The 25,305-nt window shown below is 50.8% G+C and overlaps 1 protein-coding gene across 1 annotated transcript in view; it reads left to right on the top strand.

Moving 5' to 3' along the window:
• The first annotated feature begins 3,870 nt into the window (after positions 1–3,870).
• COL13A1 (collagen type XIII alpha 1 chain) overlaps positions 3,871–25,305 on the top strand; it is an 83,624-nt gene continuing 62,189 nt past the window's right edge. The window contains exons 1-2 of the mRNA XM_058029146.1: positions 3,871–4,429; positions 11,527–11,596. Of these exons, the coding sequence (XP_057885129.1) occupies positions 4,127–4,429; positions 11,527–11,596 (373 nt within the window). The 5' untranslated portion in view covers positions 3,871–4,126. The remainder of the gene's footprint in view (positions 4,430–11,526; positions 11,597–25,305) is intronic.

The following is a 25,305-nucleotide window of genomic DNA, read 5'->3' as shown; positions in this document are numbered from 1 at the left end:
TTCTCTTCCCCCCTTGCTGTTTCTGTCAGGCAGCCCCCCTGAGATGTTCCACTCTCGCTGCCTTGCCTCGGAGGGATGTGGCTGTGCTGCCTCAGCCCCTTGCAGTGCTCCATCTGAGCAGCATTTTGCACAGGGATGGTCTGCAGACCATGTACTTCCACTTGCAAGAGTCCTTCCCACCCCCTTGTTTTGTTACCCTCCTTCCTCCTCTCTTCTCTGCTCAGAAAACATCTGTTTCCAGATGTTGTTCTCGAGCCTAATAAATGCAGGGAAAGGCCTTGAGTTAATGTATTTACAATAGCTGGAGATGTCGGCTGCTGGTTAATGGCTGCTTCCAGCACACCGAGCCCCCCGTGTTTCCTGCGGGGGGCAGGGGGAAAGCAGAGGAACAGAGAGAGAACTGGGGTGGGGATTTTCTCCCTGGTAAATGGTCTGAAAAGGGGAAGATTAGTGGCAGGGCCGAGCACATGGCATCTCCAGGCAGCTGGCTTCAACTTCCAGTTAGTGACAGGAAGGAGACTGTTTTTTAATGGAAGGTTGTCTTTAAGTGATGGAAGGTGAGCAAAGCCTGCTGCTGTTATCTATCCCTTTACAGGTGAAGGCCTGTTGTAGATACCTGGCTGGCTTGAACTGTGCTCATAGAAGCAAAAACCTCATCCATGCCCAGGTCTATCCATTGGCATGGAGTGGTTCATGCCCACAGCACCTGCCTTGGGTCAAAGAGGGTTTATGGTCTATGGCAATGAGAGCACATTGTGCCATGTGAGGAATCCCCACATATTGTGAGCTCTGTGTGTCTGTTGCAGAGCAGTGCTGGGCAAGCTCTGTGGGATGCTTTGCCCACATACACGTGTCCCTGAGAAGGACAAAGTGCCTGTGCCAGCTCGAGACTGACCAAGCTGGAATCTTGCCACACCTGCTTGTAACTGATCAATTGACCCAGTGCCATGGGCCAGATGTGAAACTTTTTCACTGTACAGAGGAGTTTTAGCTGCTTTGGGAAATTATATGTGAGTTGTGTTTGGTCCAATTCTTAATATGTTTGTGCTGAGGTCCTTAAACACCCTGGAAGAGTGTTGGAAGCGATGGAAGTGTGTGGTTCCTGTCCTTGTAGGGAATATCATCAACCTCCCCGAGGAAAGAGGGATACAGCGTCAAGCTCAGCATATGCAGGGCTTTCTGAGTCAGTGAAATCACTCCTGATTGCAAGTGAGTATTTGTTTCTACTCCACTGACTTTGAGAGTCAGGAACTTGCAGGAGGACTGGTTTGAGGCCAGCGCTCACCTCTTCTCATAGCACTGAGAGAGCTGGAGTGTGGGCTGTGCTCAACCCAAGGAGTGCTGAGATGATTCCACATGCCAGGCCTGTCTCTGGAGGCAGCTTTTTGGTTGAGCAGTGCTGCAGACTCGACATGCACACTTGGCTCAGGTTTGGGGCTAAATTAGTCCATCTCTATTGGCATGGGATGACAGGGCTCCGTAGTATCTCATGGATAGAAAAGTTACCCTCCTGCACATCTGCAGCTAAGGCTCCTGCGTGAAACCCGTGTGGGTGCAGCTCCCCAGCCTGCAGCAGCTATGACATACCCTCCAAATGAGCTGATCAGCTGGAGAGGGGCTGGGGGGAGGCAGGAAAAGGCACTTACAGAGCCATTCCGGCGATGCTCGTGTCTGCACTGCAGGATCTGTATCAAAAAACAGTGCAGAAGGGCAGAGAGCTGTCCCCAGCCAGTGGGGGGAAAGAGATGCAGACACCCAGCAGATTTCCATACTTAGCTTAGAGGGTGGGTTTTGTGATTTCAGTGCTTAGGTTGGTATAAAGTGGGGAGAGACAGACAGCCTCAGGTGAAACTTTGTATAACACAGGCAGGTAGCTGCAGTCATCACTAGTTCAACCCCAGTCTCAAGGTAATGTACTGCAGCACTCTCTAGGACACTCAGCGTCATCTGCTAACTGGTATTTTCCTGGGAAGATCTCTGCTTCTCAAACACTGTCGCATCAGCCTCTAGGCATCTCCCTTTCATTTCCCTCTGTCTACTTATTTGCTGTGATTGCAGGTGGTATCTTGGGTAACTCCCATGGAGCCAGGGCCTCAAAGACTTCTTTTCCTTTTGTAAAGAAGTAGGCTGCAAACACAGGGTGTAGGAGACCAGGGTGGCTACACCTCCTGAACGAACAGACACCCTTTGTGTGCCGGGTCTGTGGGTTACACATCTCTGCCCCGCTCATATGAAAAACTGTTGAAAGGCTGCAGCCATCAGAGGGGTGTTTTCCCTGCGTGCCGGAACAGCAACGCAAATTTGAGCAGTGAGATGACAAGAAACCCCACTAAAAGAAATAAAGAAAGGATTTCCTGCCTCGCAGACGCTCAAACCCCATTTTGGGAAGTGAGTGGCTGTGAAAGGCATGAGGCCATCCAAAGAATTGGGGCTGTGTGCTACCGGGCCCTCTGAGGGTTTGTCTGGTGCAGAAACAGCTCGTGCTTGCGTTAACCTGCTCCCAGAGGGTCTGGCTCTTCCAGCGCCCTGAAACAGAGACCAGGCCAGAGATGAATATGAGTTTTCTCTGCCAGTTCATTTCCAGCACAGACTGCACGCAAAATCTTCATTTAAAACGTGTAAATGACAGCAGAAGAGCCACAAGGGAGCCAGATTTTAAGAGACCAATTTGCTGCCTGGCTTTTAATGACTGTGCACCACGGTGAGCTCTGTGCTGCTTCACTGCCGAGCGTGCTCAAGGAGAGGATGAAAGAACGGACAGACAGACAGGCAGGGGCTCAGCAGAGCCTGCATGTCACACTGGAGGATAAAATATTGTATGTTATGCTCAGAAAAACTGGGAGAGGTGGCCCTCCCTTGCTGCTGAAAACAGAAGGAGGCTTTGTTTCCCAGGCGCATGGCTCGGAGCTGCCCTACGGCACGTTTTGGGGAGACTGCTCCCTGCCAAAGAGGATCGTCTGTATGTCTGTCTGTCTGTCTGTCTGGTGCCCTGCGCCTGGTGGGACACGCAGATGATGGGAAGTTCTGCTTCACTAGAGGGCCTCAGCAGATTGGTTCCTCTGAGCACCCTTGGCATGTTGTACCCCCAAGTCAGGCCCCAGATGTTCCCCCCTTGCACTGCAGCCTGCCTGCCTGCCTGGGGCGTTTCTCCCTGCTGCCCTTCGCTTGTTCCTTGCAGAGCCCTCGGCTGCCGGCTCTTGTTTCCAGATGTTTCCCTCTGCTTCTCGCCCTGCCTGGCTGCTCTCCTCAAAATACCGGGGTCCAAATCCCGCAGTGCCGGTGCCCGGGGGCTGCCCCGGGATCTGCGCGGGGGACGCCGCAGCCCCTTTGTGCCATCCCATAAAGCGCTCCCGGCTGCCTGGAGGAAAGGAAGACGCGGGCTGGTGTGAGCCCAGCCTCTGCTTTACAGTCGCTTTCCTGCCACTATAAATAACCTCGGCGAGAGTCACTTCAAAGGGAAGGGCTGGCGGCGGAGAGGTGGTTTGGGGACCGAGCGGGACAGGGGCGTCCCACCGCCCGATCCCACCCTGGCGCTTTGCATAAATAAATAAATCATGCGGCAAGGGAGAGGTGGAGAGAGAGGGCGAGCAGAGGAGGTTACTTTGGGAAGCCGCGCAGCTCGCTCATCCCAGCCCCGTAGTTCGGAGGGAGTGTGTCATGTTACAGGGGAGCCGCGATCGGCCAGAGCACAGCGTCGCCGGAGCAGCTGAGAATTACCTCTCTCTAATGGGGACTTTCATGTGCGAGCTCCTGGCCGGTCTGCGAAGGAACTGAAACTGACAGCTTAGAAAGAATCAAAAATTTACCAGCGAACCAAAAGACTGAAATACAGGAGGGAAAAAAAAAAAATCTCGATCAGATTATTTTTTTCCCCCTTCGCACTCTTTGCTGCAGTTGGATCCCTTTTTTCTGCACCCCTTTTATGTGTGTGTGGTTTGTTTTTATTTTTTAAAGACACCCCCCCTCCATCCACTTTTGTCATTATTGCTGTCACTTGTGATCTGCTGGCGCTGGGATTCCCTCCGACGTTCTTTTTCTTATGCCTTCTGGATTGCGCGTCTCGGAGTAGGAGCGAAGCTGTATTTATTCTATTTATTTATTTATCGTTTCTCAGGACAGGGAGGGAATGTTGGAGGAGAAGAGCTGGAAAGGCGTCGACGAAGCAGCTTTTGACAGGGGGTGTGTGGCTCCCCCGAGGAGCGGCGATGGGGAGCGGTGCTGCCGCCTCCCCCTGCTGCTGGGCTCGGGGCTGCCCGGCGTGTCCCTGCTCTCTCTGGTGCTCAGCCTCCTGCTGTACTTTCGGACCTCCGAGCTGCAGTCCCGCGTGTCCCACTTGGAAGCCGACAGACCCACACAGCTCCCTGCCTGGCTCTCGGCAGACCAAATGGAGACGGCTATTTTGGGAAGAGTTGACCAACTGCTCAATGAGGTCAGTGTGCTTTCGTTCTGCATGTATAGGTTGTAGTAGTATAGGTGTAGGCATATGCATGCTTGCACAGGCACGTTATTACCCATTTCCCCCCCTTCCTTAAAAGTGTATCTCTGCAGGAGTGATGCTGCTGCTGGGTTGAATTCCCTGTTCCTTCAGGTCCCTCCCACCTCTCAAACTTGCTTGGACTTTACTTCTCTCCTCTCAGCCCATGCTGTAGCTGAAGCCTGCACTTTGCAAAGAGGAAAACCTCATCCCTTACCCTGCTGGGGAGGCAAACCCCCCCCAGCCCTTCTCTTCAGGAGTCTTGCATGCTGAAAGAGTTAGAATTAGAGGTTAAACCTGGGCATTCAGCCTGGGTTTGAGCCCTGCAAGGGGGACAGGCAAGGCATGTCACAGCCAGCATGGCTATGGGAAGAGGTAATTGCAAGCACACCAATGTTGTGATGGGCTGGTATTGCTGCTGTACCAGCCCTGACCCCTTCCACAGCTCCTGGCTCAGACAAATGACACACACTGGTGTTGCCAGGATGGTTTCTGGTACTGCCAGGGCATCAATGCAGAGCATATGGCTGTGCTATACTCACTTGAGTGCCATCCAAACTCCACTGGACACTGTGGGCTCTCCTCTGGTGATGGGGGAATGCTGCCACTGGTTTCAGCAGATCCCTAAAGAGAGGCCAAAAGCACAGATTATTGGTGCTGACACCTTTTACTTTGCTGTGTTGATGCTGCTGGGGGCTGTCTGTGTTCCTCTGCTCTGGCTGCGATGAGTATTCCTTGCCTTGTTGGGCTTTGAAGTGCTGTTGACGTGTGTCAGGGAGCAGATGGTGGCTCATGTCTCTGAACTCTCCAGGCAGGTCCCCACTGACCTGTTCGCTCAGCTCCAGGAGAGGCTTGGGGGTGAAATTCAGGGCTGCAGCCATTTCCACCCACCTCTCCTTTTCTCTGTTTGCTCTGGCTTTGGCTTGAGTCATGCTGGAGAGATCCCTGGGGCTGGCCCAAAAACTGTTTGCAGCTGAAAAAAATCTCTTTTGGGCTGCTGTTGCCGGATGAGGTGAGGAATGGCGTATCAGAGTGCTGACTACTGGGACCTGCCTTGGGCAGTGCTGCCTGGCACCTGGGGTGACCTGGAGCCCCTCCTGCTTTCTAGGAGCAGTGAAAGTCTGTGGTGAGGAGTTCAAACCTACAGCTGACAGGCTCAGCTTCTGTTTATGGGTCTTGTGAGAGCAGTCCCTGGATCTGCTGGGCTGTGCAGCCAAAAGCTGTGAACCTGGAGCTAGCAAACACTGCCGGAGCTGAAGGATACGATTTGGAGCTGCCTCTTTGGATGAGGAATAAGGGAAACACAGGGTCCATGGGGCAATATCCTACTTTAAAAAGGGGCTTGGGGAGGCAGAAGCATTGTGAGTGACTGGATCTGTGCCCTGTGGCTGCGCTCTCATGCAGGGACTCCTTCCCTGGTGCAGCATTCCCTCTGTTGCTGCTGGCATGAGTCTGCTGGGAAGTTGAAGTTTATCTCTATGGAGATTGGAGAAGTGCCTCCCGGGAATGGTGCCTGGGGCCGGATGGCCCCGTGTCCTGCTGGCAGCGACACCTTTACACCTTTTTATAGCTCGGCTTAGCGAGGAAATGGGGGTCTCGTGATGCCCGTGTGCCCCGCAGCACCCCGCTTTGCTGAGCGGCCCCTCCCGTGCTCCTGGGCGTGCCCACGGTCCCCACTGCAGCCCGTGTGGGGAGCAGCTGTAGGACAGCAACTACAGCGTGAGGGGCCAGCACTTGCTCCTGAGTGCCACCAGTGCCACCAGCTCCATCCTGGAGCTTCAGCTTCAAAAAGAGCTTGGAAGAAAGTGCTGGAGGCTGCGGAGGAGGAAGGATGCCTGGCCCACGCCTCCCCTCCCTTTACACCTGTGCAGGTCTGATGCCCTGGGGGAGGCAGGCTCTGTCCCCCAGGGAGGACGCCCTTGCCAGCTGTGCTGCCCCACTTGTGCCAAGCATCTGAACCTCAGAGCTGCACGCTCAGCACAGGCACTGGCATGGACCAGGCACTGGCATGGACCAGCCACTGGCATGGACCAGGCACTGGCATGGACCAGGCAGCTCGAGGTCCAGGGCAAGGGCTGCTGGTGACAGATGGTGGGGTGCCACGAAAAGGAAAGAAAAATCCTTCTGGTCCTCTTTTCATTATGTCTGAAGTGGGGCCCAGGACTGACTGAGGGGGCAAGGATGGAGGAAAACAAGGTAGGTAAAGGGAACAGGGAAAGGATGGGAGAAAAAAATTAAGGAAAGCAAAATAAGTCACACTGGCCATGAGTGGGGGAGAGGGGCTGCAGATGGGTTTGCTGTGATGGACATGGAAGTGGGAAATTCATCTCCCCCTGCTCAGACCCTCTCATTGCCACATCCTCATCGTTTCCTGGTGTTTCAACCTTAATGGGTTTCACAGCTGCCAGCTCGGTGAATCCATCACAAAATAAACCAGCAATGCTTTAAAGGAACCCCAGCTTTAGAAAAAGCTGATCAGAGGTGGGAGGGAAGGCACAGCACACTTCTAGCTCCGGTGGCTGTGAAGATGAGCTGGAGGGATGTGAATAAGTAAAATCTCTGAGGGCTGATAGAGGGGCTCTGAGGTTGTGCTCCAAACCTGTACTGCCCTGAGCTGGAGTGTGTAATGCCCTCCAGTCTGGGCCATGAGTGTGCCCAGGTGTGCCCTGGGTGTTCCCAAGGCTCTGCAGGGGACACCGTACAGATGGCAAAGTGCAAATTGCCAAAGTCCTCTTAGAGGCCTTTCTTCTAGACATGCAAAAATAAAGCAAAGTGGCAGGGAGAGGAGCCGGGGTGGTTTGCTTAAGATGTTAATTTTAAGGCAGCTGGTGGGGATGTTTTCTCCATCTCAGAGCCTGGTTTTCAAGCACTGGTGGCTGCCTGTGGCAGAGTTTCCATCTCAGCTCAGGAGGAGTGAGGAGAGGGCGGCAGAGGCTTTCCCAGAAGCAGCCTGACCAGTGCTTCATGTGCTACTGTGTAAACCTCTGCCTGGTGTAGGCGAGTGCCACCAGGGAATTTCCTACCAGACGTAAATTGACTAGGTTTTCTTGTAAAAACATCTGCGCAGAATGGGCCAGAAGCAGGTAGTACAGGGAGAACTTTAACTCCATGTAGGAATTCGAATTCCTCTGCATTTATGAGACATCGTAAAATCATACAAGGAGCACAGATAAACTCACTACTGGCATTTGCAAGAGAGGCAGAGCTTTCCAAAGAAGAAAACAAGGTTTTACCCATGCTGGGTAACACTAGGTGCTATTTCACTTGCCAGAAACTCATCAGGGTGGAGAACGGGATGGATTCAGTGCTGTTGCTGGGAAAAAGAAATCCCAGAATTTGTGTGTTTGTAGAGATAGAAATGTGTATGTGTGATTCTTTGCCCCACAATCAATGTTTTATTCTTTCAGTTTCTCTGGTAGCTGAGTTCCATTTCCTTTCAGCTGCTTGCAATCCCTGTACCTAGGTGGTGTTATTGCCAAGCTTTTTGCTCCATCTGGGAGGACTCGCTGCTCTCTTTTGCTTTGTGCCACATGATCTGGGCCTTTAAGAAAAAACGGGGAAATTGGAGGTAAAACAAAAAGAGTTAACAAAACCACCCACCCCTGAAATCCTCCTGATGGTTGTAATAGATTATCTATTTAAAATGTGTTTCTCTTCGCTGTTGGAGATAGTGGTGGGAAATGATTTCACCTCCCCGGGTGACTGCAAACAACTGGGAATGCTAAAGAGCTATTAATCTGCCCCCTTTGAAGGAGTGCCCTCCCTCTCACCTAATCTCAAGTGCCATCCGAAATCGACAGGCACTGCAAGGTTTAGGAGACCACAGCCTGATGACACTTTACTGTCAGAAGTGGCCTCGCTGTGGCTGCTCTGTCCGCCGCTGTCAGCCCTGTCCTGTCACACTTGTGGTGGGTTAACCAAACCCACGGGAAAAGCCCGTGCTGGCTTCAGTGCCCATTCCCAGCAGGTGTTTCAGCGTGACCCTCCTGGCCCTGCCCTCTTGCAGAAGGGATTTTCCCTTTCCTCTCACTCAGCAGTGTGCCATGGCTCCTGAATCCTCAGGGCTGCAGGCAGGGCTGGTCAGCTGTGGCTCCTGTGCTGGCAAAGGCTTCTTTCAGCCACTTGCCCTGCTGTAGGGGAAGATGCAGCTGTTATGTCACTGGATAACGTGACAGACAGAGCAGGCTCTGCTGACAAAGCAATCCCCTCCATGGGAAGTGTTTTCAGCCTTTCTGGAAGGCAGCCTGTTGCTGCTCTTGATGTTACATGCTCCAGGTATCCCCCGGGTGAAGAAAATCCCCCAGATCCCAAGAAGGAGATTGCAAACGCTAGATTCCCAGAGCCGATCCTCTTTTTAAATTTTGGTTACAGAAGCCAACCTTGCCCTAAAATTGAATGCTTTTCTATTGCCTGGGAATGAAAGTTTTCTCTTGGAAATGACATTTTTGGAGGGAAGTACATTTGGTTTGCTCTCCTGAACAAAGCCAGCTTCTTGTGTTGGACCAGGCGATATTTTGCACAGTGAAAACGAGGGAAGCAGAAAAGGCTGGGGGGTTTGTTTTGTTTTCCCATCTCCACCCAAAGTTGAATTGAGGTCTCCAAGAGCCAAGGATTTTTTCTGTGGCAGTGTTTGTTCAATAGACTGTGCAGGAGAACGAACACCAGGCACTCCTAAATCCCTGGTAGGTTTTGCCTCCCACTAAAGGGGAGCAGTCCCATGGCACCACTGCTGTCCCCAGGGATGTGCAGAGCTCTTGGGCTTGAGGGGGACACGAGGGATGGGGAGAATGCCCAAAGGCTGGTGAGGGAGTGATGGCTGCATGCTCATGGTGTGCAGAGCTCTTGGGCTTGAGGGGGACACAAGGGATGGGGAGAATGCCCAAATGCTGGTGAGGGAGTGATGGCTGCATGCTCGTGGTGCACAGGGCTGTGCTCCAGCCTGCCCAGCAGCACCAGCACCTCCCTCCCCAGGGGCCCCTGTCCTTGAGAAGGCTATTTCAGTTGTCCCAGGTCTTTCCACTGCCTTGACCCTGCAGATAAAGCCCCAGGGAAATGTTATCAGCCCTGTTCCGTTCCCAGTCATGCTCCAGTCCTGCTGGGTCATCACTTCCCTGTCCAGTTGTGCTGCTCCTCTCTTTGTAAGCCTGCACAGCAACCCAGCCAAGGCTTCTTAGGCACAGCCTACCTCAGCCATTCCCCCTTACAGCCCCTCCAGTACCTCTGGCCTTGGTGGGGCAGGGATCTGTTCCATGTTTCCTTGCAGATTTGTGTCCTCTAAAGGCCCCTGCTGCATGCAGGGTGTTTGGACCCTTGTTGGCCAGGAAATGGCTTTCTGCTCCTGCCACTGCAAACCATCATCCCTTCCTTGTCTGAGCCTGATTCCAACATGGCAGCACCACCCAGATGTGGCAGTCTGGTGTTGGAGATGTTTTGGAGATGTTGGCACATGTGTGGGTGGGAATGGGGCTGTGTGTGTCCACACAGCAGTGTGAGTATCCAAAGGAAGGCTCTGCTCTCCTGCTTGTGCCCATGTTATGTTTGACCACTAGCAGTCAGGAGCCAGAGCAGAGCTGTGCCATCTGGACTGGCAGCAGGACGGGAACGTGCCCAAATGCAGAAATTCACAGAATATCTGTGCTTTTAACTGAGAAGGTAAACACCAATGAAATGCTCTATGGGAACTGGCAGTTTTCCTTGCCTACAATCCTCTCCTCACCCTGCTATCAATTCAACTTGCTATCAAAACATTTCAATCTACCATGCAAAATAAAGCTGTGAAAAGATTTAATTTCTAGTCAGTCACAGCAACCATTGCTCTTTTGACTTGCAGTGAAGAAGCCAATCCTTTCAAAGTGAAAAATGGAAATACTCCAGCCAGTTCTGCCTTCCTTCATCCCAGGCAGAAACAAGTTGATTTACTTTTATCCTCTCTAAAAGAGTTTTTCCCCAAGCTGATGTCTTCTTGCAGGAACAATTACTCAATTACTTGAGAAAATAAAGCAATTTCTATATGATCTTGGGCACAGGCTTCTGTTGTGTCCTACATAAGGCTATTTCTTTTGAAATACTGGCCCACTTGTGAAGTAGTTAAAAAAATATGAAGGCTCAATGGGGATGGGAAGTTAGGAGGGAAGAGAGAGTGATTCCAGAGCTTAGGAACCCCAGCAACTCAGTGGTCTCAAATCATTAACCAAGTGTGGTTTGCAGGCATTAATGAATAACCTATTTGGATTGATTTGCATTTTCTTCACTAATTACAGCTATTTTATAAAGTCTGTGAGGGGTGGTGAGGATGCTGCCCCTGAAGCACATTTTTCTCAGGACATGGGTTAATTTTGTTGATGTTCCCAGTGAGGGAAGATGCAGTGACCTCAGGTGGACTTTATTTGCCCTTCAAGAGATGCACAGATGGGCCCAGAGAGCAGGAGACTGGCATGCTGGCACCATTAGATAATCCAAACTCATATATGAAATCAACATTCTGACAAAATTCCACCTTGTGGAAGCTCTTGATAGGTTTTGTTGTGTTTCGCCCTTTGGGGGAAAAATTAATTTTCACAGAGTCTGAAGATTTCAGAGGATGCTGTTGATGTTTTCTCAGTTCATCTTCAGCCACAGTCTTGCAGTGGGACCCTTCTGTCATCCAGGTGTCTCCAGGATCATCAGGAATGTGCTGCAGGGTGGAAGAGGACCTGCTTCAGATCTTCATTTTTCTGCCCACTGAGTGGGTCTTGTGAGAAATGTGGCTTTGTCACAAGGACACAATCACCAATTTATTTGCCACTGCTGGCTCTTGGTTTTGTAATGCCTGTCAGGGGGACCACATTTGGAGGCCATTGCGAAACTCCCTCAGCCTGCTTTCAATCAAACCCCGCATTTCTAGTTAAGGGCTATGAACTTTATTGCCTTTCTTCATTCCCAAACTGCTCTGCCCTGTCTCTCCCATCTCTACTTGGGCAGCATCCCCTCCCAGTTCCATTTTTTCGAGAATCTGAGGCTTTGGTTTCAATGGTATAAACTAATCCTTTTTCTGTTTTTCCTCTCTTTGGCAGAAGTTAAAGTTCCACTTGCCAAGACATCGAGAAGTCCGAGACACACACCAGCGATGCAACTGCCCGGCAGGTAGGGCTCTGGGACAGCTGGCACTGTGCAAAGTGACAAAAACCTTCCTGGCTTTAGGTCTCATTGAAGGGTTTTTCAATGCAGTCTCCTGTGTGAATGCAAAGTTGCATGTACTTGCAGAACAGTTGGCTCAAATACAGGAAACTGATGTGGAGATGTGGGCAACAAGTCTGGTGCCAACATCTGACAGGGACAACAGGAAAAGGGATAGAGATCCAGATGGATGTCCAAAAGAGAAGGACACATCTGGAGGGCCAGTGTTCCCACTGATTTTAGATAGCAATGTTGAATTGTGCAGAGAGGCTCTTGGGAAGTGCATCTTTCTTGCCTGATTTTGGAAGGTGTGAGACATGTAGGCTAGATCCAGCACCAAAGCTGAATTTTGGTGAGCCAAAATGCCTCTAGGGTGAGAAGATTTGAATTCCTTGGTGTTCTACAACTATCCGAGGCATGTTGCAGGATTAACAGCTTTGTGCCAGAAGCAGCCATTTATGAGGGGCTTGAATGAAGTGGTCACTTGAGGTCCCACTCATATAACATACAGAAATATTATGGGATTGCCTAATTGCATGATGGTTTTAATCATGTTAATATCAAAAGGCTCTTTGAGACACATCTTCTGAAGTGGTTTCAATACAATAAGTGACAAATTGCTATGGAAAAAACGTTTGTGAATGGCATTTCATTCCACGAGTATGAATCACTCAGCCTTCCTCATTGTCTTTTGATGCATTTGACTAGAAAAAAACAGAGAAGTGCCAGCTACCACTCACATCCAAAGCTGAAGTTCTGGGAGAATTTGAATCTGTATGTGCAAACTGGGTGACTGAAACTCGTTTTGCCAAGAAGGTGGCAGGGAAGGTTATGTCTGGATGAGCACATGAAAGTAGCATTTCCATTTTCAGTTGTTTCCCCTTTGGCTCTCCTTCATGTCCAGTGTGACAGTATCTGGCAGTGTGCTTAACAAAGGGTATTTAAATGTGGCCAACGACTGGGATAAGGGTGGATAAAATTACAAAGGAGTTGTTTTGCTGTAGGTAAGGTCTCAAAAATCGTTGTATTTAGGCTTGTACACACATAGTCACTTGCCAGAGTAAAATGAATTTGCAGCACAGCAGCCTGTAAAAGCAAGAGTTAAAGCTCTACAGGTTTGTGGTGGAAAAAAACTAAAATCCAGGATCCAGAACTGTAGAACATTGGAAAAAGCCTGATTTGAGTAGTCCAGATCAGGACTGTTGGACTTTCTTTTTAGTCCCAGAAATAAACAACAGGAGCAGTTTTGGTTTAAATTTAAAAGATGGTACAAATAAAATGTTTTCTAAGTATCGTTTCTCGAAAGAACAGATCAAAACTGAGTTAAACTGATTTTAAATACCAACATTTTCCCTTCAATGGGAACACAAATCACAGCCCTCCTGCATTTTTAAGTTCTTTCCTGGGCTTGACAAATAAATGCCATAAAACCACAGGAGTGAATGTCCTCCTGGTGTTTCTGAGCCAGCTTGAAGAAGGAAACTTTGAACTTGAGTGCAGAGCAGAGAAAAAAGATATTAGCTCCTTTCTGAGGCCATGTGAATGTCACTCCTACACCACTTGTGTGGTAGATGAAATGCCCAGGTATTTCAGCGTTGAGATCATAACACTTGGTTACAGATACCCACATCCCTTGGGAAGCTTTGGCAGCAATCTCTGCTGGATTTCTCATAAATCTTAGGTGCCCATTCATTCCATTAAGCTCATAGTATTGCTGAGTAACAGCTTTGATTTAGGAGGACAATAATAATAATAATAAATGTCTCCTAAAGACTGAGGCTTCCTTTTTACCTGTCCAACTTGCTTGTCTTTGTCAAATATTTTATGGATACAGAAACTGTATATAAAATTCTCCCCCACCCATCAGCTAATCTGCTGAGGGAAGTGAAGCCATGGTCTGAAGCTGATGTTGAGGCAGGTGAGGTTTTGATTGCCTTGGAGCAGTGCAGAAACCAAGGCACCTTTAGCCAGCAGTTGTCCCCTCTCAGACCCTTTGCTCCAGGGTGTTTCCCTTTGGTCTCCAGGCTGGTGCAATGCAAACGTTTCAGCGTGGTCTCTCTTCCAGCACAAGGCCTTGGGAGTCCTTTTCCTCCCTGCATTTTTCCCCTGGTGTTTAAAACGCCCCAAGGACCAGACAAGATGACTTTTGCGGGAGACCAAGGTATTCAGAAGCATCAGGATGTCGCAAGACTTGGCGCATGCCCGCTGCCTCTCACTGCCTATAAACACACCATGCTCCTCAGCAAAATAAATGTTTATCAGAAGTGACATTTGAGTTTATCCCTGGCGGGGAGTCAGGTCCCTGCATGGCACAGAAGGGGAAAAGGAAGACAAGTTCATTTGCTGACCCGTTCCGTGCGGATGTGGAGGTCCAGGGCGGTGTCGCCCATTGCCATGGAAGAGCTTCTGAACAGATGGGATTGTGAACAGACATGGTTTGGGAAAGCTGGGAATAGGAGAAAAAGAAGATTGTGAAGTGTGTGACGGTGCTGTGGCTATCTGAGAGCGTTGTGATAAGGGTTCTAGAAATAACATGGTCAGGAAAACAGCACAGCTGTATTTACAGCAAATGATAAGGAAATACAAGCTTCATTTGACTGGGGAGCAGCTACTTCAGATCTCTTGGGCTGGGTGTGACTACCTGCGAGATGTTGCTCCTTGGCATTGTGTTTTTTGAGTTTGGAGGTCACAGTGGGCTTCTCCAGCAGTGTCTTGGTGGGGAGGACACAGCCCTCAAGTTTAACATAACCTATCTGGGTAATTAATGACTTTGTTCCCTTCAATAGATAACCTCTGTCATTCATTCTGTCCCCACTTACTGCTAGACAGATCTGGGACAGCTCTGTACAGGTTGGAGAAGAGAAACCTCCATGGCAGCAATGAGTGCACCCAGCTGTTCTCCAACCCCAGACCCTGAGCTGGGGCTGGGGCCAAGTGTGGGCAGGGAGCTCACACTTGTTTTGCTCTGAGGTTGTTGAATGCCTGGATGTGACTTGGGGAATTTTTCTGGGACTGAGCAGATGCTTTTCCATATGGTGTGTGGATGTGGTCAGGAGCTACCTGAGGCTGGAGGATCCTCTTACAGCCAACTGACCTCCCTTAATTTCCTCTATGTAGTAAAAAAATGCTGCAAGGGGAAAGCATTTTGTTTCAGGTTGACAGGGCAAAAAACCTAAGCTTTCCTGGTCTAATCCTGATCCAGTTGCAGATCCAGACTGTGTCTGCCTGGGCAGGCTCGAGCAGCCAGGGATTACACCACAATCCCTTCCCACAGCTTTCCTGGCGGAGGTGGGCGCTTGTGTATTTTGTATATTGTGACTCTCTTTATTAGACCTTTCCCATCTTCCTCTCCTCAGCTCTGATTTTCACAGTCCCCACGTGGCTGTTTTTCACTGTGCTGGCTCTCTGCTCTGGTCTTCAATATCCCTTTAAAAAAAAAAAAAAAGCAAAAAAGGGCTGGCTGCCTTCCCTCTGCCTCCACAGTGCTTGTTTTGGTCTGGTTTCCCCTTGGTCAGGTTGGGAGCCTGCGGTGCCGGAGGCGGTCGGCCATGCAAGCAGGGAAGCAGCTCCGAGGGATGCTGAATGGCTTTTCCATCCCTCCCTGTGGCAGCCCTCGGGGGCAGGGGAGAGACCCGGGCTGCAGGAGGAGGCAGCTCCCAGGCACTGCACTGGCAGGCAGAGGAAGGGTGCACAGCCCTGCCACAAACCAGCGTACCTTCTGTTGTTACAGGGGCTTGGGGGATGCTGTGGGGCAGCTGCAAGAATTTTGGCAGTGGCCAGGAGCTGAGCTTTTCTCTGGAATGTCTTTGAGGCTTTGCAAAGGAATGTCCCCTGGGCCTTTCTTCTCATACAAAATTTCACCCACGTTTCCTATCTGCCCCACCGTGGGGCACAGAGAAGGCTGCTGGGCCACTCTTCAGCTGCAGCTGACTTTGCAGAAATACCAGCAGCAGATACTGCAACTCAGACTTCCCCAAGAAGGGGAACGAGCTTCCCTACTGTTCCCCTTCCTGCAGGGAAGCTTGCAGGAGCCAAGGTGCAGCCACGGCCCCAGTTGCACCCAGGGGATGTGTGCCCCTTGGTGCACACACTCAGTCCAGCCATTCTGCTTTCCTCCTTGGCTACGCCCATCCTGTGCTGTCCAGACACACTGGCTGCTGCTGGATGAGGCCAGCAAGAAGCAGTGTAGGGCTGCAGTGTCACCCAGGATGTGACACCCACAGCCAGCGGGGCCAGCAGATGGGAAGTGCATTTCCCACACCCCAACCTGTGCCTGTCCCCACAGAGAGGTGCAGAGGAAGGAAAAATGCTGGGAAAGGCAGCAGATGAGGGGTTGGTGGGGATGGCTGGAGCAGGGGGAGACTCCTGGGCAGCGTGGGCTGAGCACTGGCCCTGCAGCAGACAGGCAGGATGTTCCATCCAAGTGGATGCATCCACGTTTCTAACTTGGGATTTGCATCTTCTCCCCAGACATCTCTGTGGAGATTAGCCAAAAAGGGGGACAAGTGCCCAAGTCCTGCCTTCTCCCCACATCCCTGCTCCATCTCTTGCCAGGTTGTTTTCATGGCTTTTCTGTTTTCTCACTGTCATGTTTAATGCGATCCTTTTTCAGCTTGCTGGGGCTGCTTGGACAGATCACAGAATCACAGAGAGGTTTGGGATGGAAGGGACCTTAAAAGATTATCTAGTTCCTCTCCTCTGCCACAGACAGGGACACCTTCAGTTTTGCTCTAAGACCTGTCCAATCTGCCTAGAACACTTCCAGGGATGGGGCAGCCCCAGCCTCTCTGGGCAACCCGTGCCAGCGTCTTAATGCTGCTCCAGGGCTCCCATGAGATTAAAAACATGAACACACTGGTGGGCCCTGAGAGGTGAAGGAGTGTTTGGGATCCCTGGTGTGGGGTGAGGGTGTGGAAAGGTCAACTCCAGCTATTTAAGCACCAGCAGCCACAAGCCGTGTCAGTGGCCCTGGCTCAGAGCCACGAGGAGGATGAGGTGGGAGGGTGCAATGGAACACCCTTGGCCCTGCGGCCTTGCTGTCAGGAGGTGCATTGAACTGGCTGAAACGCTCTGGTTTTGTGTTTCACCCCTTTTGAGGACAGTAAGGCAGCGTGGCTCTCTGTGCTGACTGTGCAGAAGGTCTTTTCCGCTTTGGAAGTGCCTCAGCGCAGCTTTTTGACAAGCGCTGAGGAAGAAATTGGAAAAGAGGACTTGTGTCTCAAGCAGCTGCTCCTTGCCAGAAGCTCTGGGCTCTCTGAATTGTGTTTTCCCCTGGAAGGACTAAGCCCTCGTGGCAGGGCTGAGCAGAGAGCTGGGATGTGGAGGGAGCAGTGCCTGGGCTGCTGTGATGGGCATCCAGCAGCACATTGCCATGTCACAAAATGGGGTTCTCTGCCACACCACCCCCTAGCCCATCTGGAAGAGAAATTGCAGTATAATCGTTCCTTAAATACTACCCTCCTTTTTTCCATGGGAATTCTGTTATTCCTTGAAATTTAAATGTATTCCCCCATCCACATTTTTGGGCCCTCCAGAGTATATACACACTTCAGCCTGGAAAGTTGCTCATGCGCCCTGGGCTGCTGGCTGTATTTTGGGTTGGGGTTTGTTTGGTTTAGACATACTGTTGTTCCATTTGTTTTGAAGATGCAAACCACACAATGAATTCCATGGATTCTGTGAGCAGTCGTGAATAAATGGGGATGAACAATTCAGGAAAAAACCAAACAAATAGTTTGTTTGGTCACTTAACTATCTTTCTCTGAACATGTAGGCTGCTGTGCTCTTAACTGGAGCGGCTTGAGGAGTCACCCCAACCTTGGCGTTTGTCACCTGTCTGTTGCCACATCCATGGCTGAGGGACAGGAAGAGGGAGAAAGGATGTTCCTTAAACCTCTAAGCATCAACTCATCCGGCTTAGTCTGCTTTCGGGATTTAAACTGGCTTTATTAAGGAGTATTTAATTGATTTTAATTAAGCTGCAGTTGTTGCCTGAGTGCAGACTAGGAGGGCTTGTGTAAGCCATTAATACATTTGTGAGCATGCTTCAAAATGGTTGGAGGGCTCAAGCATCCCTGTGGTGCTACCATGCAATAGAGTTAGCATGGCAAACACATTGGCCTTTCCCTCTTTATCCAAAATATGCTTAGAAACAGCCAAAGCCTTGAAAAGGGAAGGTGCCCTGGAACAGTGGTGCTCTGAAAGAGGGCGGCCTGTTTGTTTACAACCATCTCTTTGTTCAGATAATTCCCCCTTGCCATGTTCAGGCCTGCTTCCTGTACATCCCAGGGCTCCCCTCTCTGTCTTTCATATGTCTTATTTTAAACTCTTTATTTTTGGCTTATTTAAAATTTTGAACTGGATGGAAGGTGGGAGGAATTTCCTCCAAAGACATGGAATTGCTGTGGAGGCTGAGTTCTGCTGGAAGGTGCAAACAGGTGAACATTTATATTCAGGTGTGCTTTAGTCCTGGTGACACAAGCATTAAGTTTAACATTGTGTTTGTATATTGTGGCCCAAGTGTTGTATCCTAGCCCTTGGCTGTTTGAGACAGTTTCCCATGCAAAACCAGGGATAAACTAACCTATCTCTCAGGCAAAGGCATGGTGCAGAGAGAGACACGGGGAAGAGATTTTGGAGCAGATGCCTGCCGTGAAGTGCTCCGGCCAAGCACAGATTGGGGCAGGAGAAAAGCGTTGTGGCTGTGCTGATTTTGATCAGGCAGTGATCTCGATGTGACCTTTACTGTCCATGTCCCAGTAACACTCCAGTGGGACACGGCACCCCACGTGCAGACTGGGGCCCGGCAGGTTGCCTGTGGGGCACCGTGGCGCGTGTTGAGGGAGCTTCTGCATGTTTGACGGCTTTGCGTACAGATGTTCGGTGGGAGTGTTTACACCATTGCGTGCCTGCGCTTACAGTGTGTATGGTACATATGGGCATAAATCAGCCCTTGACAAAGCAAGGCAAACCCATCCCAGCTGGCTGAGCGAGCCCAGAGAGCACACTGCGCTGCTACTGTGTGCGACGGCTCTGATTGCGAGCACGGAGCGTGCTACCGGGGCCGAGGCTGTTCCGCAGGCCCGGGCCGAGCGCACATGGCCGGCCTGGTTTGCGTCAGCCGTGACGCGCGTCCGGGCCCCGCGCCGCGGGCCTCGCGTGTGCTGCCCATGCTGGCAGCTCTGCGGCGGCCGAGGAATGAGGGTGAGGCTCCACGGCGGGGCACGAGCGAGGCGTGGGCGCCCGCCAGCCGCCGAGCAGCGCTGGAAATACCCGGCCGGGGCCCAGGGACGTGCTGCAGGCGCCAGGCGGCTCCGGCCGAAGCTCCTTGCCAGGGGACGTCGCTTCGGTGCCGGTGGTAGGTGCTGCCATGAGGTCCACAAAAAGTGGGTTGGTGGCCCGGCCAGTGGCAGCATGGCTCGGTTTGGTGTGCCTGTGGGATGCAGAGGCCCGTGAGGAGCCGTCCTCTCCAAGGTTTCTGCTTTCAGTGTGGTGATACCCGATTCCCTGTTGGCTTTTCCGGGCATCTGCCCACACCTTTGCCCTATGGGGAGCAGGGACCGGGCTGATCCGCCGGTGCCCGAGGGTGTCCCAGGACGCAGATCAACAGGAAGAGGGGAGGGGCGGCTTTCCTTCCCCCGGATCGCCTTTCAGCCGCTGTGCCAGGCTGGGGCCGCAGGTACGCTGGTGGAACAGGGGCAGAGTCAGCCTTTAAAAGGCAGAGGTTGCATCATGCGGGGCTGGGCGGGCCTTGGGAGGCAGAAACCTCATCTGTTAAACATATACCGCCCCCCCTCCGCCGGGGAACATTCAATCCTCTCTTTGATGGACGTCCAAGAAAATACTTCTTCCACATCCTAAACTTGTTAGCACCAGTTAATCATCTTAACCTTCTTCCCCTCCGAACGCACACTCCAATGAGTTTCCCATCGCTGGCAGCTGTTAAAGACGCAGCGACGCTTTTTGTGCTGGCCTTCGCAGGCGAGCGCACGGCCATTAATTATTAATCATTAAACCTCCCAGGTGGGACAGCAGCAACCCACTCCTTGGGCTGAAGCCCCTTCCAAGTGACTGTCCAATGAGTCAATTTGAGGGTGGATGCACTTGATGCAGCTCTCCCCTTCCAGGAGCTGTACCAGGTCTGTGTCCCTCTCCGCACGGCCTCTTTGACATTACGAGTGCATTGTGCAGCAGAAGCCCTGGAAAATACGTCTTTGCATTCGAGTGATGCTCCAGCATCCCAGATGAACACTGCAGAATGCCAGCAGTGTGACAGTCAGAGGGCTTGGAGGGATGTGCTCACGTGTGGGGTCTGTGCCATGCTCCTGGTGAGCCGAGTGGGCTGTGTCATGACGCCTGGTAGCTGGGCATCTGCCCTTTACTGCACATGGCTGTTTCTCCCCTTACCAGTCTGGAAACCCCCTTGTTGCCAGCTGTGTGTCTTTGGTTTTCCCCTCAAAACAAGGCTGTGTATCAGATAGGAGGAAGGTGACAGCCTGATGCATCCATGCCCTCTGCAGTGCCCAGGGCTCTGCTGGGGCAGTGCTGTGCCCTTCCGTGGTGTCTACCTCTTGCACATAATGGATTGGGTGGCAGCCCGCTTGCATGGGTTCCCTGGACCAATTCAACCCTTCTCTCCCCAAACCAGAGCTGAGATGATTCCTGTTCTGCTTGCCCATCCTGCTCTAGCTGGCTGCTGAGGCTCAGTGCCTGTTTCTTCCTCGTGCAATGTCTTGGGTGAGCAGCATTGCAGCCGGGCTGTGCAAGCAGGCAGTAATTAAATCAGTGTATTCCCCGGGGGGGCAGCTGATTAACAGCACATGGGGGGCTGAGGCTCACACGGGCAGTATCAATCCATCGCTTGCCTCACTCCTCTCCCTTAGGATGTCTGTTTTCCTGCTTTCTGCTTTTCTTTTTTTCCTTTCTTTCAAAGAGAAAATGAAGATTATATCAGCTGAACTGGAATCTGAACTGACAGAGCTTTGTGCTGTGAGGGACTTGTTTATTATGATTTGGTGTTGCTCCGGGCAGCGTGTCCGCCTCGCTGGGGACCACCCAGCTGTCCCATCCACGCCAGGCTACCCTTGCTGGGCAGCTCAGGAGCAGCAGGTAGAGGACCTCTGGGGAGGGCTCCTCCAGAGGCTGAACCTGGTGCTGGAATGTGGCACTGGGTGGATGCAGCCAGATCCTGGTGGCTGCTCTTTTCTTGTCCTTCTCCTCTGTCATCTGCTGCTGCTGTCCCAGGGAGGAGATGTTGCTGGAGGCAACAGCAGCTGCTGGGAGTTGTGTGTTGGCCTCGTCCCTAACGGAGCTGAAGAACACAATGGGCTAGGATGTTTTTTAATCCTTTTTTTGTTTAGGTTTTAAATATTAGCTCCTTATTAGAGCAATTTTGGCAGCAAAGAGGCAGTAGTTATGTCTCCCAAAATGGCAGTCCTTGCCTACAGATTAACTTCCCATTAGGCTCTCAGACATACAAGTGCCACACACATGGCAGAGGAGTTGAAACCCCAAAAGCACCCACAGAGCTTACAGGTCTGTGGCACTGCCCTGGCCACAGTGAGGGAGCCCCGGGTCAGCCCTCTGCTCAACAGGGAGCAGTGTACCTGCCTCTGACCCCTCTGAAACCCAGGGAACAAGGGTGTTATTGTGAGCCTCCCTGTGCAGTGTGATTTCATCTGGGTTTAAACACAGGAGAGGAGAGGGGAAAATAAGTGTGTGTTTTTCTGAAAGGTGTAGCCTTGTGTTGATTGGTTTGCCCCCAATTCATGTGTGTGGTGATCTCTTGGTTATGGATGACCTGAGTGCTGATGGAAAATGCTTATTTTCTGGGGAAGCAGGTGGAGATGGGGCTTGTCAGGTGTGGTTGTGAATATTTCTGTGTCTGAATTCTAAAGCCATCCTGGATAGATCCCCATCCTCTGCTATTGCACTAAGCTGTATCTTAATAGGCAGGGTCCTGGAGTTTGCTGGGACAGTGGCTCTCAGGCCCTTTAGGAAGGGAAGCTACAAAAATGTGACTTTGGCTGGAGGGCTGGCGTGGGGCATGTGCCGTGTGGTTTGGCATGCATTCAGCATCCCTCCCTCCTCCACATGGGTTTTTCTACGTGCCTTTCCCATGCAGCAAGCTGTTGCAGACCTTCGTTCTCGTTCCTCCTCTTTGCTCTCTTCTTTTCTAGAACAGTGAGGGTTTCCTGTTTTGATAGAATTTGCCTCTTTAGCAGTGGCTGAGGAGCCTCAACCTTTTTTTTTTACCAGGTGTACCACACAGCCCATGTACTTTGGAGAAACTTCTCTCTGAATGTAATGCCCTTTTGCCCTCGTGCCCTCAGGGTCTTTCCTTTTGTCTGGCAGGAAGAGCTTCAGAGTAACTGATGTCTAAACTTGCTTGGTTTTCCTCCAAGTAATTTTTTCTCTGCTCTGGGGAGAAGGGAAAGTATCTCTTGTCCATTTTCTTTGTGTTCTCTTTTCTTTTTGAGATTATAATGGCATCTCTCACTACCTTAAAAAATAACCACCTGTATGCCTAAATAAGAAAACATCTTGCCCTCTCAAACAAGATGGAGGTCCTGACAGAATTCAGCAAACTTAACTGAGTCAAATTTGCCACGTTGGGAGGATGGGAGCACACAGGTGCCTTCCAGCCCACGCTCGGCGGGAAGCAGCAGGGGTTCCTTCTTTGCCTTTCTGCTTGGATGGCTCTCTCCACAGTGTGTGCTGTGCATCTGCTGCTGGCACTGGAGGCAGCAGGGGAGGGATCTGCACGCACAGTTCATTCTAGGTAAGGCCAGCCCGAGTCCTTTATCCCTGTAAGCCAGGGCAGGTTGTCTCCATATGTGCATGCTGCCCCAGCCTGGCTCCCGCTGGGCATGGGGGAGCCAAGCCAACCTCTCCAGCTTGGGATGTGCTAAAGAGCACCAGCTAGAGTTGGCTGAATGAACACTCTCCTCTTCTGCTCCATAAAACACGCTGAACAAACCCACTTAGGCTCGTAAACCCCATCACATTTTTCCTTTTGAAAGGACTAGCATCGGCCCCACTCTCCTCCACATGCTCTGTTTGGAAACAAGGCGACGCATCAGGAAGAGCCTGAAGGAAGAATTTATGGTGTCTCTAATTAGTCAGTTTGTTCCATCCTTGAAGAAGAGGATAACTAGTGGCAGGGATGCATTGCTGGCCTCTGGAGGAAGAGCACTGTGGCTAGGCTCGTGTCCAACTGCTGATAGGGTAATTAGTGGTAACTGGGAGCTATCAATCATCTGGGGTGGAAAAATGTCTGGGCTAAAGGAAAGACCCTCCCAAACATTTTCATAACTCAAAAGGGTGTGAGACAGGGTCTGGAAGGGAGTACTGGCAGTCCGTGAGGTATTTGAGGAAGGAGTCTATTAAAAGATAAATTGAACACAATGGTCTTTTGTTCGTCCCTGGGTAGGTGACAGAATTTGCTGTTATAAAAGTTGCGAAGTATTTTGGAAGGAGGAAGGAAGAAGAAAAGAGTTAGCAGATGGAAAAGAGAGAAGAATAACAAAACTTAAGGGGGAGAAAAAAGTAACAGTGCGCTAGTTATTAAAATCAGCTGCTAATTGCAAAAATTATATAGGATTAAAATTAATTATGCAATTTGTCAAATGAATAAAGTGTGCAGTTTGCATTTGAAGTGCACGAGCAGGGAATTCATTCAAATAATTATTAGCTGTAGTAAGGTCCAACTTTCTACTTTTCCCAGACAACCACATTATGAGGGAGATTGTAATTTTCAGCAGGAAGTAAAAATGCCATGGATTTTGGTTTTTGCCTTGCCCAGCCATGATTTACTTTGGCCATTTTTTCCTTGTGGTTCCTTCCTAATTCTGCAACTCTCAGAGGAATAGGGCTTGTGCAGGGCCTGGCTGAGTGCTAAAGAAGTCAGCTCCTCAGTGCAGAAACCAGAGATTCCTCTTGAACAACCAGCTGTGACTTTCAAACTGGATTGGATCTCTCCAGAGCTCTCGGATGCCACCTTCTTATTCCTGGCATGGAAGAGGACGTGTTAGGGGACGTAGGGTGGGAGTTCCAGAGATTACCGAACATCTGGCAAAGGATAGAATTTTGGTACCTTATTGAATTGGCATGTGCATCTTCAGACTAAGAGTTGGGAGGTGCTTCTGTGCTCAGGTGTTTGAGGTGGATTTCAAAAACGCCAGAAGAAGCTGGGGAATTGGTGGGGTAGTGCCCCTGGAGAGCAGGAGCTGGGGAAGAAGCTGAGAAAACTCAGCAGCCTGACAGAGAAACTGTTGAAGTTGTCCCGGTGCAAAGGAGCCACAGGAAGAGATCAGCTAAAGAAAATCGGGAAGTCCTCAGCAAGGTGAAATTCAAGATAGGAGGAAAGTGAAGCTGAAAGGATTTAAAATGAATGGGTGTGCAGGATGAAAATCTGAGAGCCTAGGGTGGGGTGGGACTGTCAAGGACACCAGGGAAATTCGGCTGAAGTGAGTGAGCAGAGACCTTCCTCCTCACTGGAACATGAGTGCCAGTCGCACCCCACAGTGAGGACATCAGCTTCTTAAAGAAGAGAGCCCTCGAGGCTCACGGAGAACAAGTGACATGTCAGAACATAAGGGCAAGGCAGAGGTGGTGACAGGGAGGAACTCATTTTCCCTCTGTGAGTAAGACCCTGTGGATAAGGTAAATAGACACCATGTCTTGTGCCTTCACCAAGTCACCTGCCATTGACTCATGCGCTGAGCTGGAGAGGCGGTTGCTGTTTGAGAGTTACATTTCAAGAGGCAACAAAGCCACGGAGGGGGAGCAACGAGGGCAACCAGAGGTCCAGAAAACATGGCCTCTGTGGAGAGACTGGAAGAATTAGGTTTTGTTTAGTCTAAAGAGAAGAGAAGACTGAGGAACGGGACTGCAGACATCAAATACATGAGGTAACCGCAAAAAGGAGAGAAATAAAAAAGTCTCTTCTTTGAATTTGCTGTGCATCAGAGGTCATTGACTGACTTAAACAACAACACTGGAAATTTTGGGTAGTCTCTAAGAAAGATAATAAATATGGCCTTATGAATCAGGGCTTGGGTATTGCCTGGACTGGATCACTAGGGAAGCATGTGGTGTCGCTATCCCCAGAGGACAGCAGCAGGTTAGAGAAATATTTGCCCAAATGGGCTAGGTACAGACTTCTTATTCCTTTGGTTGCTTTGAAGCTGTTCCCTCCTCAGTTTCGTGTCACTCTCATTTCACAGGAATCCTTTAATGTCTGTTTGGTTTGCTCAGGGGAGGCAGAAGGGGAAGAGAAAGGGGGACAGTCGAGAGCAGCGGTTTTGGGCTGGTGGCTTGCTGGAGCCTGGGGGCTCTCTGGCAGAAGGTGCTGGAGTGCAATGAGCCTGCCACCATAAGGTTTCCATTTACCATCCAGGGGTCTGCACCACTACTGGGAAACCTTGGGGGGGCCTCCAAGTATGAAACCCACTGGGTGAGCTGACCCCGGGAGTCCTTCCCAGCCCGGATTTCTCTGCTTTCTGTGGTGCTAAGTGCTTCAGCATGGCAGGGACAAATGTGATTGTTTGCTGCTTGGGAGGAGCTTGCTGACCCGTGGATGCCTGCCCAAAAGGAGCATTGTGCTGCCCAGCGTTGGCCATCCCACCATCTCTCCCCTGGCAGTGCCAGAGGTGCTCTCTTTGTCCTGGGTGCAG

The sequence above is a fragment of the Melospiza georgiana genome, chromosome 8, assembly GCF_028018845.1.
Source record: "Melospiza georgiana isolate bMelGeo1 chromosome 8, bMelGeo1.pri, whole genome shotgun sequence".
Lineage (NCBI taxonomy): Eukaryota > Metazoa > Chordata > Aves > Passeriformes > Passerellidae > Melospiza > Melospiza georgiana.
This window is presented reverse-complemented; position numbering and strand designations above follow the sequence as displayed.